This window comes from Octopus sinensis, unplaced genomic scaffold (genome assembly GCF_006345805.1).
Source record: "Octopus sinensis unplaced genomic scaffold, ASM634580v1 Contig12607, whole genome shotgun sequence".
Lineage (NCBI taxonomy): Eukaryota > Metazoa > Mollusca > Cephalopoda > Octopoda > Octopodidae > Octopus > Octopus sinensis.
The window spans coordinates 1-20,596 of NW_021832648.1; the positions used below are offsets into that span (position 1 = coordinate 1).

Sequence of the window (20,596 nt, forward strand, 5' to 3'; positions counted from 1 at the left end):
CCCACTACAACACACCCCATTCCTATTAGCCTGGGGTATTTGGGCATGCACTGCAGCATTGTCTACATTGTGTACAAGTTCACTTTGATCACTGTCAGAATCGCTGGGCAATTCTTCACTAGTTTCTTGCTCAAAATCTCTTTTGTTATCGTAATCAGACTTGTTTAAATCCTCATAATCATCACTGAGATTCTGAGCTAGTGCTTCTTCAGCACTGACAGACATTCTTGGCAAAATTCAAGCACAAAATAAGGAATCCACGATAGAACATGTATGCTGAAGACCCGAAATAACACGCTCGCTGACTGGTTGCGAAGTAGTTCAAGTGGCTATTTTTATAGTGTGTAACAAAATGAAGACACGTGGAGTGTCAGTAGACCAGCATTTCGGAAATATGCAGCCTTGGCGTAGTGCTGGTGCACTGGCATTTCAGGTTCTAAGGGTTAATGTGTTGAAAGCTACAGAATGATGATGAATCAAAACCGCTTACTATTTATCATAGCTATATATTACGTTGTCAACATTTGTGCACAATATATTTATTTATATTATAGTGAGAATAGATACTAACGATCTTAATTTCGGAAAGCATTAATGTTAACAAATCAAAATAATAAAAAAATTAAAATCATTATTGTAATGATTGTATGCCTGACACTCTAACCACAGAGCCTTGCGTCTTCATGAGAGAAACAACAAAAAAGGAAATACATCCCCAACAAAATCAATAAACCATTGCCTGAATGCTTACTGAAATTCTTTTTCTCCTACATAAACAATAATATACCCATATCCATCAATGCGAAGCTAGCATCTTTAGTTTTCCACTGATACACTGGATAAAACCAGGGAACTTGGATGCTGACATCCCTTTAAAAGAATTAACATCGTCTGTTTTTCTGTCCTTGTTTTCATATACATTCGATGCTTTTTTCCAAGGAATCTAATGCTCTTAGCTTAGTTTTTCCTTGGGGCTGGCCAGATTGGAGCAATCTCAAGATTAATCAGCCGAAATTGCGAGGATGATCCAGTTCTTGATTGATGATAAAAGGCTTCGAATGACCAGTCCTTGTTTTTTTGTATCGTCTATTTGGATGTTTTGTTGTCCCTTTTCGTATCATCTAGTTGTCTGGATGTTTTGCGTTCTTGTCCCATTTTGTATTTTATTTTATATATCTATGATGGAATCTCCTGTCAAAGATGAATATGAATGTTCAGTTTTTGCTGAACAACCTGCACAAATGATTTGCTTTACAGTGGTCAAATGTATGTGCTGTACATTAGCTCCCTCCCTCCCTCAACATGGCCTGTTCAGGTGCACAAGTGTGCTACAAGTCAGATGTCAAGATGATTGCAGAGTAACATGATATGAAGTGTTTTTCGCTCAAGAACACTACACAGCGCCCAGATATATCATTACATATGTTATTATCATCATTATTTAACATCCACTCTCCATGCTGGCATGGGTTGGACGGTTTGACAGGAGCTGGTTAGGCAGAAGACTGCATCAGGCTTCAGTGTCTGTTTTGGAATGTATATATAAACACAAACATCAGACTTTCTGTAAAAAAAAGCAATCCTACTGTAATCACGAAAATCACCATCAAACAACACACTACTAACAACCATGATTATGTTTTTCTAGAGTTGCTACAGGTGTCTAATTATGAAAGTCAGATAACATATTTACATACTGATTTATATGTGTAAAAAGTAACTGAATAAACAGAGGAATCAATAAATGCTATGCTTAGAAACTGGACAATGTAACATACCTTGGGTTTACCTTCTTTGAAATATTGCTTCTGTGGTCCTCCAATAACAGTATCCCCTCCCAATATTGGAACAAGGTCTGCCACAGCATGTAAACTGGCAGACACTAGTTTGTCATTTACATCACGAAGTCCAAGAAGCAACTAAAAGAAAGAAGCAACATTCAGAACTTGTAAAACTGTAGTATTCAGAATGGGTATTTTTAAGAATGAACTTTAAAAGTATACTATATGTAACTATATGCAAAGAAATAAACCTGGAGTATTATTGCTAAAACCAACTAATACAGGGAATGGGGCACCAAATGTGAGCTTTGCACTACCAAAAAAACCAAACATCATCTAATCAAAAGCTAATAGTTTAAATATTGGGGATGAAACCTCCCCCTGCAAGCATAAGCAAAATTTTACACTCCAAAACTTCAAAGAGGATTCCACTTATTTTATAAACTGTACTGGAATTTTATAAACTGTACTGCATTACAGCAGTGAGTTCTTAATAAAGTGGGTCAATAACAAGTATGTCATTTCTCTGTTGGGCTTTTTGGGCAAGTATGAAAGTATGAATATCATATATCTGAGGTTTTATGCATGCATAATTGTCATTATTTAAAAGAATTGCAATTGAAAATATTAAACTAAATCATGATACAAAATAAGAAAAGAAAATATTTATTTTACTAAGTTATATGTGTAATACATAATGAAACTAGCCCCAAGATCTCTAAGGTTACATTACTAATAGTAGACAGTTAATTTAAGTTACTTGGGACTCTATAAAACAATCTAAATATCTGCAATAAGCTTTATGACTAAAAACGCTAATATAAAAATGATGTAATGAAATTTTATCTTTAAAAAACATTCCTCGTTGAATTAATAACAAGAAATGAAAGCAAGATATAAACTTAAGTTGAAAATTAAAATCTCATTAGGAAGAAATACAGAAGTTTTGTACAACTGTCCATAACCTTATAAGGTAAATCTATGCTTTAGAATTGTATACATATGACTAGACCCAATGTTATAATAATATATATTAAGACACAATAACTTTACTTGCCTCACCCTAACTGACTGAATACCGAGGAAAGAAAATTGCACAAATAAATGAAAGGCAAATGATTGCAAAATACAATAGTCACCTGTGGGAAAATTACTTCCTCAATTTCTTCTTTTTCAAATAACTCAACATAATAACGGAAATATTTCAAAAGAAGTAGACGGATATGAACTTCACGGACTTTGAAAATGTTTACCAATTCTGGAATGACGTACTTTTTAAATACGGGTTTACTGAAGATTGACAATGAACAAGGAGTGCTGCTTGACTTCTCACTGGAATCGTTATTCTGAGCTGTGAAAATAATGCAAAAATATGCTGTTGCTTTAGCTTATGAATTTGAATATAGTTTCCATTCAGTAAATTCAATTCAAATTGAATTAAAATTATTTAATTCATTAAGAATATTCAGAGCATCCATATGCTTCTGCACTTGGAAAGGTCCACTCCAAGGAGTAACACTCAACAAGATATTTTATCAAAGATCAGCAGTTATCCATACATGCAAATCTCTTCTTTCCATGCCTTGACCTCATTCAAAGGTAAAGGCAGAACTGACACACTTCTGTAGCAGTGGTATTGCAGGTGTTGCCACCATAACACAAAGAGCAAAATACCCAGAACAGACACTCTAACAATTCTGCCAGTCAAGTGTCCTGGCCAAGTATGCTACTTACTGACTTTGGAAAGATGAAACACAAAGTTGACCTTTGATGGGAGTCAGTTTTAGAAGAGAAAGTTGGAGGAAGAAATATGGCAAGTCACCCTATCCAATGCTCTAACAACTCAGCCAACAATCCACTTTTTGCCAGTGCCACATAAAAAGCACTTGTGCAGTATCATGTTAAAAGCACCCAGCACACATTGTATAGTGGTTGATGTTAGGAAGGGCATCCAGCCATAGAAACCAAGCCAAATCATATTGAAATCTGGTGTAGCTCTCCAGCTTGCCAACTCTAGACAAACTATCCAACTCATGCAAGCATGGAAAACAGGCATTAAACGATGATGATGATGATGATGATAAACATATTCATCTGCAACATATAATGTCCATTTTGCCATGCTTGCATGGGTAAATGGAGTTTACCGAGGTAAATTTTCTACGGCCAAATGCCCTTCTTGTCATCAACCCTCACATGTTCCCAAGCAAGGTAATACTTTCTCATGGCCAGATATATTTTTGCAATATACTGGAAATGAATGAAATTCATTAACAACAATCACACAACCCCAAGATAAAAAGACACACACAGCAGGCTTTTTTCAATTTCTGTCCTCCAAATCTCATCATAAGCCTTTGGTTGGGGCTGGGTCTTGCCCAAGATGCAACAGAGAAGGACTGATCCAAACACTATGTGGTTGAGAAGCAAACTTTTTAATCACACAACCACACTTGTGCCTATTAATATATTTGTCAAATATATTACAATAAACATATCATTTATCATATCCAGCATACAAATTTGTTCAGCAAGATTTCACAAGATCCCAACTCCCACTAAACTCAGTAACTTGAGAAAGATGAAAGACAGGCTCGTCCGCTGCAACCCTAATCTTGTGGGCTTGTAGGTGCTGGTGCCACATAAAAAGCACCCAGTATATTCTGTAAAGTGGTTGGCATTAGGAAGGGTATCTAGCCATAGAAACCATGCAGACAGGGAGCCAGAACAGCCCTTTAGCTGGTCAGCTCCTGTCAAACTATCCAACCCATGCCAGCATGGTAAACGGATGTTAAATTATGATGATGATGATGATGATGATACAAACACACACAAACAGGTTTCTTTCAGTTTCTGATTAGCAAATTCACTCATAAGAATTTGGTTGTCCCAGGACTATAGTAGGAGACACTTGCCCAAAGTGTCATGAAGTGGGACTGAACCTAAAAACCATGTAGTTGGAAAGCAAGCTTATTACCACACCAACACACCATAAAATACTATTCAGCTAAAGTGTTACTTCACTGGAATAAAGAAAAAATGTAATCAAAGAAAAAATATAGTTGATATAGCACAAACCTTGTTGAGGAATAAGAAGACTTGGAAGCAAGAACTCTTCAGCATCTTTGTTCAAGACAACAAACCGAGAAAGCAATAAATGAATCAACTGACTCCCAACCAGTTCTTCAGAATATTCCTGCAGCATTGAAACAACTTGGCTGCAAAAATAAACAAATAAGTAAGCAAACAAAGCAGCAGTAGCCTCTCCACCAAATTTCAAGCCTTGCGCCTATAATAGAAAGGATTATCTATATATTTAAAACTGAGAATGTGTGTGCGTGTCTGTCTGTATGTGTGCATCACTAAAACTCAAGAACTACCCAACCAATTTCATTCAAATTTTACACATGCCTTACTTGGGGTACATGGAGTGTCATGGGCCAAAAACGTAAGATAGCATTTGCTAAAATATTAGTTTCAAATTTTGGTACAAGGCCAGCAATTTCAGTGGAAGGAGTAAGTCGATTACATTGACCCCAGTGCTCAACTGGTACTTATTTTATTGACCCCAAAAGAATGAAAGGCAAAGTTGATCTTAATGGAATTTGAGCTCAGAACACAAAGACAGCCAAAATGCTGCTAAGCATTTTGCCAGTGTGCTAATGATTCTGTCAGCTTGCCACCTTAACATTTGCTAAAATGTTGACATCTGAAATCAGTAAAACATTGCAAAAGTGTTTGTCTTTCTTTCTCTTTTGGTGTAACATGTATCTCTGAAAGGGATTTTTCTAAGTTAAAGAAATAAACTGGGACACACCTGAAGAAATCTGTTTTCTCTTCGCTAGATTTTAATGTGATGTTTTTGAGGAAAAGTTTAACTTCAAGAAAATGGTTTCTGAAAGAAAAAAAAAATTAAATAAAATTAATGCAAGTTATATCCTTTCTCTTACTCTTTTTTTTACGTCTACCACCACACATTAAAAAAAATTCTTGAATTTAACTGACTTAACTAACAATAGGGGTTCATACAACCAGTACCTAGCTCTAGATTCTGTAATGTTAAAGGGATGAGATAAATCACCCCTCTGAAAAGGACATCAGTCTCTCTTAAATGACTTACATATTTTCAATAATAAAGTGAAATGAAGCATGTAAAAATAAATGCTTTGCCTAAACATACAAACCTTAACAACCTATACTAAATATATAGTCACACATACATAAATTTCATCACACATACAGAGAGAGATTGTGTGTGTGTGTGAGAGAGAGAGAGAGAATGTATGTGAGAGTGAGAGAGAAAGAGTGAGACAATGTGTTTGTACGTGGTCTGATCAATAAGTATCTGGACTGTTGACATAGTAATGAAACTAAAGCATGCAGAGTGAAGCTGCTTGGCACAGATTGGCCTTGAATTCTACTGTGCATGCACACTAAGTTTTAATATTCTAGCTCGTTTTCACTGTTTACAACAGTGCTTGGAAGGAAGGTGTGTAGCATGTGATCATCACATTGATCATGACAGAGAAAGTTGAGCAGAGAATCTGCATCAAATTTTGCCAAAAGCTTGGTGATACCTGCTCAGAGGTCTACACAAAGTTTTCAAAAAGTTTTCATTCTTCTCAACACAATCAAGGATATCTTGTGCAACTGAAACTTGAATGTCTTAGGCACAAACTTGGCAGACATATGTCTCATACTGAAATCTTCAATGATAATGGACTGAATTGAACCGTAACTAATCTGCACATCCTCTAATAACTCATGAATGGTGACTCAATGTTCTCCCCTCACAGTTGCACACACATTTGTGATGTTTTTCTCAGTTCCCAGAACATTCGTCAATACCGATATTTTTTCAGCTATCTTGGAGATGTCTGAACTCATATACTTGTGTGCAGTTTATACACTCCTCTCGATACATTTTTTGCAACTTTGCACAGGCCTCTGAGCAACTATCGCCATGGCAACTTTCTCTGTCATGGTCAATGCGATGATCACATGCTACACACCTTCCTTCCAAGCACTGTTGTAAACAGCAAAGTGAGCTAGGATATTAAAACTTAGTGCGCATGCACAGCAGAATTCAAGGTCAATCTTTGCCAAGCAGCTTTAGTTTTGCCTTCATGCTTTAGTTTCGTTACTATGGCAACAGTCCAGAACTTATTGATCAGACCTCATATATGTATATAACTGGATAGATGTCTGTCCATCCCTGGCAGTAGCTCTTTTTGAAGCATGTATATTGAAACATGACACTAGCATAAGCTTTCAAACACACACTACAACTAAGAGATTTAGTCTTTTATTTCAGCATAATTCTTGTCCATATTTCAAATTTCAACTATTTCATCAAATTTTGAAAATGAATGAATCAAAATTATACCATAACATCCTCTAAGATTTCAATATAAAAATGACAACCCACTGACACGATTTAAGAAAAGGTGGGGGGAAAATAGATGTAAAAATAAATATAAATTCCTGCATTGCACTTTTCTAACAAGTGGATTGATGTTGGGATTAAAACAAAAGTAGCATCGCAGAACCATTACAGCTATTAAAAATGCCCTTACACTTTATTAATTTTTTTTTTATATAGATAATATATATTTTTAGCTATCTAAATGCTAAGTTAAGTTATTATTTTAAAGCTAATCTGAGAATAACAACAGAACTTTTACTGATGGAGTGACTCAATACAGAGAGACGAGTCAACTCATATTCTTAAGTGTCAAAACTTTCATTGTACATTTAAGATCTTGTTTACTGAGACTCAATCAGTGAACAGGTTGTAGATGTACAAACAGAGTTTTGAGGAATAAACTAAGTTTAGATGAAAGACTTTGATACCTAATGATTACAATAACTCTACTGTAAGTAAGTAACTAAATTTAGTTACATTCTATTAACTAAAATGACGAGAGGCTGAGTGTAAGTGAATTAAGAAAGCAGTTTAGCATCAAAGACATTTGTTGGAAAGGTGAATGTGGTATTAATTGAAGGAAGTGGAGAAGTGAAAGCTGAAAATGCAAGGAATCAGTGATAAAATGAAGATATGATATGTACATATTTGGTACATAGATAAAATGAAGATGTGGTACATACATAATGCAAAAAATTAATTAAACAATGAAGATAATGATGATCATAACTATCAAAAATTCTCTAGCATTTGCCCACAAGTGACTGGTCAAGTTGACAAAGAAACAAAAAAAATATCTGACTCACTCGTATTTAAAAAGGCGATCAGTCAACAAACATTTTAATGGTGGTCTTTGTTTTGGGTCTCGACTGAGATACTCATCTTGAATTCGCAATTCAAATGTTTTAAAAAGGTCTCCTAAGAAAACAAATAATAATAATAAATAGACAAAAAGTGGTAATATATTTACTTTTAAACATTACTTTTGATTATCACATGGAATTGTGATTGAAAAACGGTGTAAACATGAAAACCCTGTACAAAACAACATGATGGTGTAAACCAACAAGAATATAACCTAATTACTGACACAGACCAAATCAGGCACTAAGTACATTTCATATATATATACACATTATACACATCTCATCATACACAAAGTGCCCATTACGTATTAAATGCAAACTCAAACAAAAATTATAGGCATGATATTGTATCAACAAAGCCAGTCCTACTATACAAAACTCTCATTGTCAATGTTGTTTTTTTTCTTATCTGTACAGAACTTTTACTATCTCTCTTTGTGTATGGATTACTTTGAAAAAACTGGTAAAGCAACACTTATTTTATGTATTATATCTAATTATCATGTAAAATTAGTGGTTGAAATATCGCATGTGTAAATGTGAAGCCCATATACAAAACAACAGCATTTGGGCATATACCACTGAGAATATAGCCAAACTACCAACATGAAAAATCAAGCAAAGTGTTTGGAAAAAGTAACAATTTTGAATTACAACACTTCTTTCAACCTCATCACTTCTAGCACTGCCATTACCTTAGTGGTTACTAGAACAGACAGCCGCAACAACAACAATAATAGTAATAACAATAGTAGTAATGGTGGTAATAATAATGATAGTAATAAAAATAATAGGGTAAGGAATACCAAGTTGAAACCTAGCATGGGATAGCCTCTCTAGATGAAGGTAGATAGATTGACAGGGATAGTGTCATGATAAAAACACTGGTAGTTGCATGACCTGACAAATTGTTACCTCATATGAATGACAATGACAAATCAAAATTTTGAGAACAAATGTGTTAATGGGACTGAAATCTATGATGGTGAAGGTGTTATGCCTAGCATGCTTGGAGCAACTGGTCTGGCTTCAGTAGGTTGTAACCCAGTGATAGATCAGCAAACATGGTGAAGGTGGAGTAAACAAATAAATATTGTGATCATGGAGTGTTAATACCTGAGCAATCCTGTAGACAAAAATGGTTCTCCTGTTATGGGCTACAAGCAATGTAGACAACAGAGAGAAAGCAGTTTGTTTCAACTCACTGAACAGAAATTATGTGACTAAGCTAGAGCAATAATAAAAAAAATTGCTGATTGCCAGAAGTGGAGCATGAAGTTATCAAAAGACAGGTATTAGAAAACAACAGCAAAAGAAATGAGGGAAATACAGATCTTTGTGAGAAAAAGGAAATTACAGTAGAGGACAGGGGTGAGATTTCTGGTAACCAACTGGAAAAGGACAGTGATAGTTTGTTTGTCCAGTGAGAGACATATAGATGGTCTGGAAGACAATGAAATTAATGAAGACATGAACAGAAGGCAATATATGACAGAATAAAAGCATGGTTACAGGAGGACAATAGCAACATTATTTGCAACCTTAAAAAGGTTGACTGATGGAAGCTGAACCAAGAAACAAAAAGGGTGAATGAAATTCTGAAATACATCAAGGCAGAAAAACATTACAGAAACAATTAATTTGATCAAGTCAGCAAGCATTTTTGCAGCACAAAATATGGGTGTAGGTGTCAAGAAAAAGAAAAAGACAATACAAAAGACCAGAGAAAAGAACATAATCATTATCATTTAACATCCGTTGACCAGGACTGGCAAATTGAAAGGCTACACATGTCCTTGGCTGATACAGCCCATGTTTCACTGCATAGCTGTTTGCACACAGGCATCATACTCTGAGAGAGAGGCCCTTTGTTGCCAGCAGAGGTTGGAGCTCTCTGAACTATTCTTATTCTTATAGCTACACTCACAGAGCATCCATCTCTGCTACTAACTTGGTCACCTAGGTAACGGAAGCTACTACATCTAGCTTACCCCTCTTGTAGTTGATAGAGAATATTTTCTGTACATTTTTAATGTTTATTGTACCTGGGCATCTTCCACATACAAAAGCTATTTTCCCTGTTAATCTTCCTCTCATATTTTCCAAGGTGGAAAAGAATACAAGCCAGTATAGATACGCTCTTGGAGGACATTTCTGCTTTAAATCAAAAAGAGAAGAGAGAACTAAGAAATGAACAAAAATATAAAGCATTGAAAGAAAAGGCCAAAAAATAGTAATGGAAGAACTCAAGCAACATCATATTGCAAATAAAACAAAGATGGCAAGATATGGCCAAAGAATGAAGAAATATTAATAAAAGAAATTATTCAGGGTAGACCAGAAGAGATTTTACCAAGAAAGAAATGGAGTGTACAGATGAAGTGATGGTACTAGATAGTAATAGAAGTTAAAGATTTTGGAGTGACATTTGGAGTAAAGATAAGAATAAGAAGGATATTGAATGGTTACAACAGTTTGCCCACAGCAGGCAGAACTACACATTTCAGTTAGGGATGTGAAGAAAGTCAGAAAAAAGATCAGTAATTGGAAGGATCCAGGACCAGATGTAGTTCAAGGCTACTGGATCAAAAGATTTAGTGAATGTCATGCACAAATAGCAGAACTCAACACATTGTTACATGCTGAGTTAAATGCCCAGTGACACCAAAGTGAGCTGACTAGGGGCAAAACTGTTTTACACTTGAAAGGCATTACAAAAGGGAATGCAGTAGATAATTACAGATTGATATTATGCTCATCACCTACAATGTACATCTTAAAGAAAATAGTGTTTTACTAGATAAGCAGAAAGAGTACAAGCATAAGTGCAGAGGTACCAAGGATCAACTTCTGATAGACAAAACAGCATTTAGAGATTGATTACCACAAAGCCTACGATATGATCCCACACATTCTTGTATCATGGAATATGGATTGCATGAAATGTCAAATGGTTTCTTGGAAAAACTATGGAGAAGTGGAAGACAGAACTGACAGCAAATGGAAGAAGCTCAAGGAAAATAGAAATCAAGAGAAGTATATTTCAGGGAGATTGTCTGTCACCACTGACTTTTGAATTGTGCATGATACCACTAACAATGATTTTGAGGAAAGCTAAGGCTAGGTATGAATTAAATGGTCACCAACAAAAGGTTGACCATTTGTTGTTCATGAATGACCTCAAGCTTTACAGTAAGGATGAATCCCCGGTCAGTTCCCTCATTGATATGGGGTGCAATAGGTGTATACATTTTTGTAGTCACATCAGAATGCAGTTTGGATTATAAAAGTGTGGTGTATTAGTCTTGAATAAAGACAAAATTAAACACATGGATTGGTTGGTGATGCCATCAGGAGAGGTTATGAAGCAAATAGAAGAGGTGGGTTATAAGTAATTGGAAATATTGAAAATGAACAAAGTAATGGAAAAAGAAATGAAACATTTAAGGAGGAATACTTGCACAGACTAAGACTAGTTCTCAAATCAAAATTGAAGGAACAGAATAAGATTGAAGCTGTCAACAATGGATTGTCTCACTCCTTAGATAAGGAGCAGGGATAATTGCATGGACAGTAGAAGAGGCAAACGGCTTAAACAGAAAGACAAGAAAGCTGTTGACTAGATATAAGGTATTTCATACAAAGAGTGACACAAACTTTATGTATCAAGAAAAAGAGGAGGAAGAATGTATGAACCAAGAAATAGAGAAGCCAGCTTGGGTGCAAACACAGCATTATAGCAGAAGAAAACATAGCAGGCTACATAAAAAATGCCACAGAAACACTATTGTTGGAAATAAGAAGGCCAGGCTTGTGGAAAATTGAAGATTGCAAAGATAAACACAGTACAAATATTTGAAGATGGATGAAACTGAAATTAGGTGTCTAGAGAAAAGAACGCATGGACTATTCCATAGAGATGTAGAATATAAAACAAAGATAAAAAGTGGTAATATATAGCTAAGAGTGATTTAAATTTGGGAACAGGGGCCCTAATCTCTGTTGCTCAAGAGCAACTATTAAGAACTGATTACATTAAACAGAATAGACTACACAGCAGAAATGATAAGTACAAATTCCAAACTCACTACCATGAAATAACAGATGTTACTAGAGATTATCTGTGTGTGTGTGTGTGTGTGTGTGTGTGTGTGTGTGTTTTATATAATCTGTAAGTTGAGTCAGTAACTGATGAATACAAACCTAATTCTTTGAGTTGGTCAAAGAATTCTTCAGCAAGTTTCCCAAAAGAGTAAGCATCCAATACATGCATTGCTTTTGAACTAATACATAGATTATCAGCCTGTAAGAGACAAAGATCAGAGGAGATCTAAGTGGAATTGTTTGATTTTGAGTTCTTTCTAAATTTATTTTTAACTTCTTATTTTTAAAACATTACTTTATATATATATTTTTTAGATTCATACAACAAATTAAGAAAAAGAGTAAATTAGAAAGAAAAGAAATGCAAAGAAAGAAATGAAAACAAATTACCTTTTCCTCAGGTGAGATTGCACTTTGACTACGAAGAGCTCGACAATTTTCCAAAAACTTGGGTGTCAGCTGTTCAAAATGGCATGCATGTTCAAATCCACCCAATTTCCAGGTACCATCTTTTGTCACAAAAATTGAAGACTGGCAAATATTGTTATGTGAGATTTCAACCTTAAAAAATAATTATAAAGTTTTGTTAGAGATTTCTTTGTTCTGTTTCTCATAAATTAAATCTGTAGGTTAATACCATAGTATATTTTGACCTACTTTTGTGTTATGCTCAGAGAAGTAGCTCAATTAATTAAAAAAAGAAAGAAATAGAGGGTAGTTGCGACAGTAGTGATGGAAGAAGCACTGGTGGTGATGTTGGTACTCATAAAGATGATTGAAAAGAGAGAGAAAGAGGAAGAAAAAATAGAGAAGCAGAAATAACAGAATTAATAAAAAGAAAGAGAAAACATGAAAGAAACAGAGAGAAGGAGGAAAGTAATAAAGAGGATTCTAAGAAGTGAGAGACTGAGTAAAAATGAGAGTTAAACTAGACATGCAAGAGAAAGAGGGTGAATGGGATATGGAGAAGAATATACAGACAAAGCAAAGCTTGTGACATCACTGTATCCTTAGTTATCTCATTCTCTTATTTCCCTCCATTATCTCACATATCTTACATTTGAAATATTTCTGAATTGCATGCCCTAGTACACTACCGTCAGAAATTAATTAGCACCCTTGATTTGCTCTTCACTCAAGGTATGTGCTGTCACCTAGTGGCCATATCTCGAACTATTGCTTTGTTGCGAGTTCACTGTTGCGCAGAACGATGACGTAACTTTGTTTGCAGAGCAGTTTGAGAGTCTACAGCCTTATGATGTTGACATAGCAGTGCAACAACAACTTGGAGTGCGGATGCAGACAAATCTTCCTTTGTTTAATAGATATAGGTAGCGCCTCGCAAGGACCGAAATCACACCATACTAAGTTTTCTCATCGCGTAAGACGTTTTGAACAGCTCATAGGTTAATTGATTTAACCTATTTAATGTAGAAATTTGAGAAGTGCTAATTAATTTCTGATGCAAGTGTATGTAATATAATGGCATCTTAAGTTGAAGGTATTATTTTGCTGCAAGAATAGAAACAATGTTAAGATCTCCCATATGTATGCACATATATATTTACATATCAGATTGAATATGTCAAAATCGAAATCGATCAACGTCAATGGAAATTGTAGCTGTGATACCAGTGCCGGTGGTACGTAAGAAAACCATCCAAACGTGGCCGTTGATCAGGAGCTAAAAACAACAACAACATAAATAAAAACAGGCAGTAGAAAACAGAAAGAAGAAAAATGACAAAAGTTATATCTGTAAAAATATAGAAATAAAAAAAAAAGCACTTAAGATACTTACTGTTTCATGAAGGAAAACCAAAGCATCAATAATGTTATAAAAGCCTGAACATATTTCCACAGGAGACAAGTCTTTAGTCACTGTTTCTAGAGGTTTTACAAACTCAGTGACCAGATAGGAGCCATCAGCTGAGTGACCTGACAAAATATATCGGACGATTGCTGGATGACGCAGTACTTTCAGTTGCTACGGAATAGAGAAACATGTACATATATATATATATATGATATATATATATATATGATATATATATATGATATATATATATATATGATATATATATATATATATGATATATTATATATATGATATATATATATATATATGATATATATATATATGATATATTATATATATGATATATATATATGATATATATATATGATATATATATATGATATATATATGATATATATATATGATATATATATATATGATATATATATATATGATATATATATATATGATATATATATGATATATATATATGATATATATATATATATATGATATATATATATATGATATATATATATGATATATATATATATGATATATATATATATGATATATTATATATATATATATTATATATATATATATATAATATATATATATATATTATATGCATACATATATCATCACATCATTTAACATTTTCTTTTTCATGCTGGCATATATACACACACACACACTGGATCAGCCAAAAAGTTCAGTTAGTTTTATCAATGCTAAACTTCAAGCACTCTAATAAGTAGCTAACTTCAGTTTGTCTCTTGCACATGTGCATCCATGAGATGCTTGACAGGTTGTATTTTGTGTACTTGGAATCACTCTGAAAATGGAGTACCAAAGCAAACATTATCGACACCTTATAGTTTTTTTTTAATTTTAAAAAAGACAAGAAATCAGTGGAAAGCTGCAAGGAGTTATGCACTGTGTATGGAGAGAATGCTGTTATGAAACATGCCAGTAATGGGTTTCAAGATTTCAATCAGGAAATTTTTGATTGAAAATGCACCTCACTCTGGTCAGTGAACTGAGATAAATAGTAACACCAACCCCTGCTATACAACCAGGATAATTGCAGATATTCTACAAATATTCAAACTGAGTGTTGAAAAACCCATCTGCATCAGCTTGGTTATGACAGCAGGCTTGATGCTTCGGTCCCACATCAATTGAATAAGGCTAACCTGACTCAATGGATTTCCATCTGTGATTTATTGCAGAAACATGAAGAAAGTTACCCTTTCCTGAAGAGAATGATAAGGGATGAAAAATGGATTGTCTGTAACAATGTGAAGCACAGCAAACCAATCAATTGTCAAAGCAGGACTTCACCTGAGAAAGGTTATGCTTTCAGTTTGGTGGGACTGGAAGGATGTTGCCTTTTATGAGCTTATTCCCAAGGTCAGGACCATCAATTCAGATGTGCACTATGACCAGCTGGACACTAAAAGCATCCAGTACTTGCTAATAAGGATCTTTCATCATGACAGTGCCAGACTGCACAGTTTTTGTAAACGTGGAAGAAGATACTGAGACCTATCTGGGAAGTTTTGCCACACCCTTCATATTCACCCAACCTTGCACTTTCTGATTTTCACCTGTTTCAGTCTCCTCGAAATTCATTGAATGGACCTTCAACACTGAAGAATATGTAAAATTTCACCTGGAAGGGTATTTTGCCAGTAAAGACAGGAAATTCTTTGAGCAGGAAATAATGAGTCTACTCATAAGATGACAAAAGATACTGGAACAAAACAGTAATTATATCATTGATTAAATAAATTGCTTTGTGTTTAAAATTTGTCTTACTGTTGCTTGGAAAAAGCAAATGGATTTTTTGGCCATATATATATTGGCGTCTGTGTCGGTGACACGTAAAAAGCACCCACTACACTCACGGAGTGGTTGGCGTTAGGAAGGGCATCCAGCCATAGAAACACTGCCAGATCAGACTGGAGCCTGGTGCAGCCTCCTGGTTTCCCAGACCCTCGGTCAAACCATCCAACCCATACTAGCATGGAAAATGGATGTTAAACGATGATGATGATGATGATGTATTTATATACACCTTAAAATTTCAAACAAATTTATTTTAATATGGGGTAGCACTGCCCTTGGCAGTAATTACAGCTTGAATTATATGAGGTATGGACTCATACAAAGTTTGAATTGTTTCCAAAGGAATTTTTGTCCAATCTTTAGCTAAAACTGTCTCCAGTTCTTGTAGTGATGATGGTGGAAGACATCGACTCCTTACTTGTTTTTCTAAAATGAACCATAAATTATAAATAATATTGAGATCTGGGGACTGTGGCGGCTAGATAAAATGTTCAAATTCACTAGAATGTTCCTCATGCCATTCAGTAACAACTTTAGCTGTGTGAATTGGTGCATTATCATCCTGAAAGATTGTGTTTCCTTTCAGAAACAGTTCTGCAACCATAGGATGAATTTGATCAGATAAAATGCTTAAATAGTCTTGACTGTTAGTTCTGCCATGAAGGGAAACCATTGAGCCAGCGAATTTCCAAGATATAGCCCCACCAGATGATCACAGATCCTCCTCCATGTTTAACAGTTGGAAGAAGGCAGTCTGGGTCAAATGCTTCTTTTGGCTGTCTCCACACGTATACTTGGCCAGTGGTCGGAAATAAGGTAAAGGATGACTCATCCAAGAAAATAACGTTCTTCAACTGCTCTAGGGACTAATTCTGTAGGCTTTTACATCACTCTAAACGCTTTGCATTGTTTGTGTTTGAAAGTAGTGGTTTTCTGATTGTAGCCCCACCATGAAATCCGGCTTTGTACAGCTCCAGCGAACAGTTTTTGGGGAAACTGTGGAAACAGTTTCTGTGGAAAACGCGGTGGTCATTAAGCTCTGCAGTAATTTTGGGAGCTGCACTTTTGTGATCCTTTCTAACAATTTGCATAAGAGTCTGACGGTTCCTATCTGAAACTTTTGGTTTTCTTCCGGAGTTCTGTTTGACAAGGAGGTTTTTTCCCTCTTTCTCAAAGGCTGTCATTACTTTCAAGACAGTACTTCTTGATACACCAAACATTTCAGCTGTTTACGTTACGCTAGCGCCTGCCATATGAGCACCAACAACTTGACCTCCTTCAAAGTCCGATAGATCAGTCATTTTAATGAATTTTTATTACCTTTTTCTGATGATATCTGAAAAGAAACAGCAATTTTAGCAAAACATATTAAGCAACACTAATAATAAATCAAAATACATAAAAATGAACAAGCTTTTGACAGTTTTATAGATATTTCAAAATTATGATGCTAAATATTTCCATTATTTTGTCCAACCCCTGTATACATATATATATATATATATATATATACACACACACACCTTCCATGTCACCAAAATCATGGAACACCTCAGGAGGAAGCTGATTGCTTGTTTCCTTGAAGATAATGACTTGCTCCCTGACACCCAGCATGGCTTCCACTATATATATAGTTTATGAGGTTTACTTTTCAACATCGTCCCCCTTGTGGTTGACACTTCTTCTATTGATGTTGCAGTGCTTGGCTCCCAATCGTAAAGAAGCTTTCATCCTGTTAGTCAAAAAAGTCATCAAAAGCAGATATATCATTTACCACCAGCAAAATTTCCTATTAATTTACATGTTTATTCTTTAGAATAAACACTGACTGTCATTAAGTTGTGACAAGTTTTACTCAATAAGTATTTATTGTTTACACATTCAGTCTGTCCTGATGCTAACACAACAAAAAACTATTTTATAAATAAACCAATCATTGCAATTGTTAGTCAAATGAAAGCCATTCATTTGATCTTCTCTAATTGAAAATATTCAATATTTTGTAGTCTTACAGTTATTGTCTCTCTGTTCTTTCTACTGTTACTTTTTTATGACCTACAAGCACACCTCACTGCCCATGAAATCTTCTGGCTCTTGCTGTCTGAAATTCATTCAATTCTCTAAATGCTCTATCAAACATTATATGCATTTCTTCATTCCCAAAACTGTTGCCTAACAGAATTCCTTTTCCTTCCATGCACACCCATAAGACAAACTTTTAAATTTTAAAGGTTTATTCAAATAGCAACTACCTAACAATGGACCTGAAAAGCTCTCACAAGCAATATGAAGTGCACTCCACCCTTGCTTTAAAAAAACGTATATGTACAGACATATGTATTGAATCCCTGCAAATGGTTAAACCTATAACGTAAGACACAATAGGGATAATAGAGGAAAGATGGGTGTGACCATTTTATAGTAACAGAATAAGCAGAGAGAAGAGGCAGAATGTCCATGGGCCAGAGTTTGAAGTCAGTTAGTGAATCTGTATCAGTTAGTTGCATGACCTTTCTGGATGCTGTCTAATGTTGTGCATAACAGTATCAACATTCCTGCAGGTTTTTTTGGCCCCAAAAACGATGCAGTTTTAGCTAGACACTATGTAAAGTTCATAAGAAAAGATAATCAGAGATTGCAAGGACTAACATTGGTAACAACTTCATTGCATGAAAGGACAATATAGAAGACTATATGACCCAAAATAGTTATTATATTGTTGAAAGAGGCTAAGTTGTCATGTCTCCATTGCAGGATGCTTTTGAGTTCTCTGTTCATGGAAGAAATCTAAGCTTGGCATAAAATGTTTATCAACATGTGGATGATGCCTCTGGGTATAAGGTTAAGGAAAAGTGAAGAGCTGAGCATTGTTAAGAGTTGACAGCAAGCAGATTAATAATGTACACAAAATTGTGGAATACACAAACTAAACCTTGGAGTAAAGCTTCCAATCCAAATAATAATAAGAGGATGAAGACAATATGTGAGCAATTTAACTGAGACATTCCTATGAGAGAAATGGTCAAAATCCCTTGTTGATGACAATTCAATGGCATTATTTTCGCCAAATATGTCTAAGGCAAGAAATGAAAAGTGAATGACGCGTCTTGTCGTTTTAGGGGTAACTAGAACGATCTTATCCAATGCCCTTCCATGTATTATACGGTGATGTTCATTTGAAAGCAATTTGTCTGATATTTTAATTAATCAAACAACTATGTAGATGGCCCCACTGTAGAATCAAAATACGCGTCCCGTCCCCCTCTGCTGGAGATTCACTGAGAGGAAAACGTTCAAATAATCGATTGTTGATAAATGAAAATGAAACACCTGCTAGGAGTGGAAAGAATAATGGGTTAATATAGGGCGGCCTCTCCTCCACCCCCCTTTCGCGTGCGCGAATTTTTTTTTTTCATATTCGTTCATAGGAAGTTGTTTTACACCTATTACACACATTTTTTTTTTGATTTTCTGATATTTGTTACGCCCTATATTAACCGAATAATGTCTTCTGCTTTCATCGACCACGTATGCCAGTACTCAGTGAACCTTTACATAATATACACACATGTAGATATGACACGTGCACTTATCACGATCTTATAATTTCCTATGTTCATTAACGAAACAATTTTAAAGTGTTACAACACCATTTTATGCTGTTTAAATATTTTAGTTGAAAAACATCCTCAAATTTGTTTATTCTCAATTTCATTTTAAAACACGAAAACCCGACGTAAATCATTCTAGATAAAATCTTTCGCGAAAAGGAATTTAAATTTTCAATTTACAAAAAAGTTTTTTAATTTTTAGCCAAAAAAAGAAAGGTTTAAATTTTGATATTTTACACGTTTCTATAAAAAAAAAACATCGATCTCGAATGTTTGAAAGGCAGTATGAAGACATACACAAAGTTCAACATAGAGAAATTAAATGTACACGTACTTTAGCATTAAGTGCAATTATATCCACTTCTCTTTTGCAGTCCTTCTTTTTTTTAGTGAAGATAGCCAGACGGGGTAAATTGGGATTTTTCTGAACAGCTTCCTGGACAACCCAATCAACATCGGCTTTTAGAGGAAGCTTAGCTCCGATCTCACAGTTTTCCAGAATGCTAGTTTCAGCACCCATTTTGTATCACTCTACCATAAACTACGAAATAACAACAGAGTGTGTCATCTTAAAAATGACATTATATAAAAGAAGGAATAAGACTTCCTAAACAATAATGAACCTAATGATGATACTTCAACGAAATGAAGCCAGTGAAATTGTTGCATCCAAACTGTAATGGACTGCCAAGGGAGGTAATAATGGAAACTGCAACCGGAAATGTAAATTTCATAAAATAAATACTCTTTTTGTTTATTCTTCTTTTATTTATGTATTTATTCCAAGAAATCATTATTTCACAACTGATCGCCTGCCATACCACTAAATTTACAACTAAGTGTTATTTAATGACAGGTATGTTATCCAAAACTTTCCTTTATTTATTACATTCATTGAATATTTCATACAATCAAGAGTTACATAATTTTTTTTTTAATCACCTTATTTTACAAATCGATTGCAGTTAACTCCTGTCAACGAGAGTGCCATTATGCAACCGCTTGAAATGTTATAAAAAACACTTTTCGAAACAATAACAAACAAACAAACAAAAAAGCGCTGCTTGAAAAAAGATGGAATGGTCAGGGTTGGAACGTTTTTCATGTCTGATGGATCAGATCTCACCTGAGGCTTAACAACATTATTAGGATCTTTT

General features: G+C 34.8%; 1 protein-coding gene across 1 annotated transcript; it reads right to left on the minus strand.

Moving 5' to 3' along the window:
- Positions 1-1,676: 1,676 nt before the first annotated feature.
- On the minus strand, positions 1,677-20,139 carry LOC115229428 (protein-associating with the carboxyl-terminal domain of ezrin-like). The gene is made up of 9 exons (XM_029799782.2): positions 19,774-20,139; positions 13,978-14,163; positions 12,567-12,737; positions 12,276-12,375; positions 8,013-8,124; positions 5,599-5,676; positions 4,860-4,999; positions 2,921-3,132; positions 1,677-1,919 (listed from the first exon to the last, which is right to left on the minus strand). Exons 1-9 carry the CDS (start codon positions 19,957-19,959, stop codon positions 1,677-1,679), a joined length of 1,428 nt encoding a protein of 475 aa, XP_029655642.1. The 5' UTR covers positions 19,960-20,139.
- Positions 20,140-20,596: the final 457 nt, after the last annotated feature.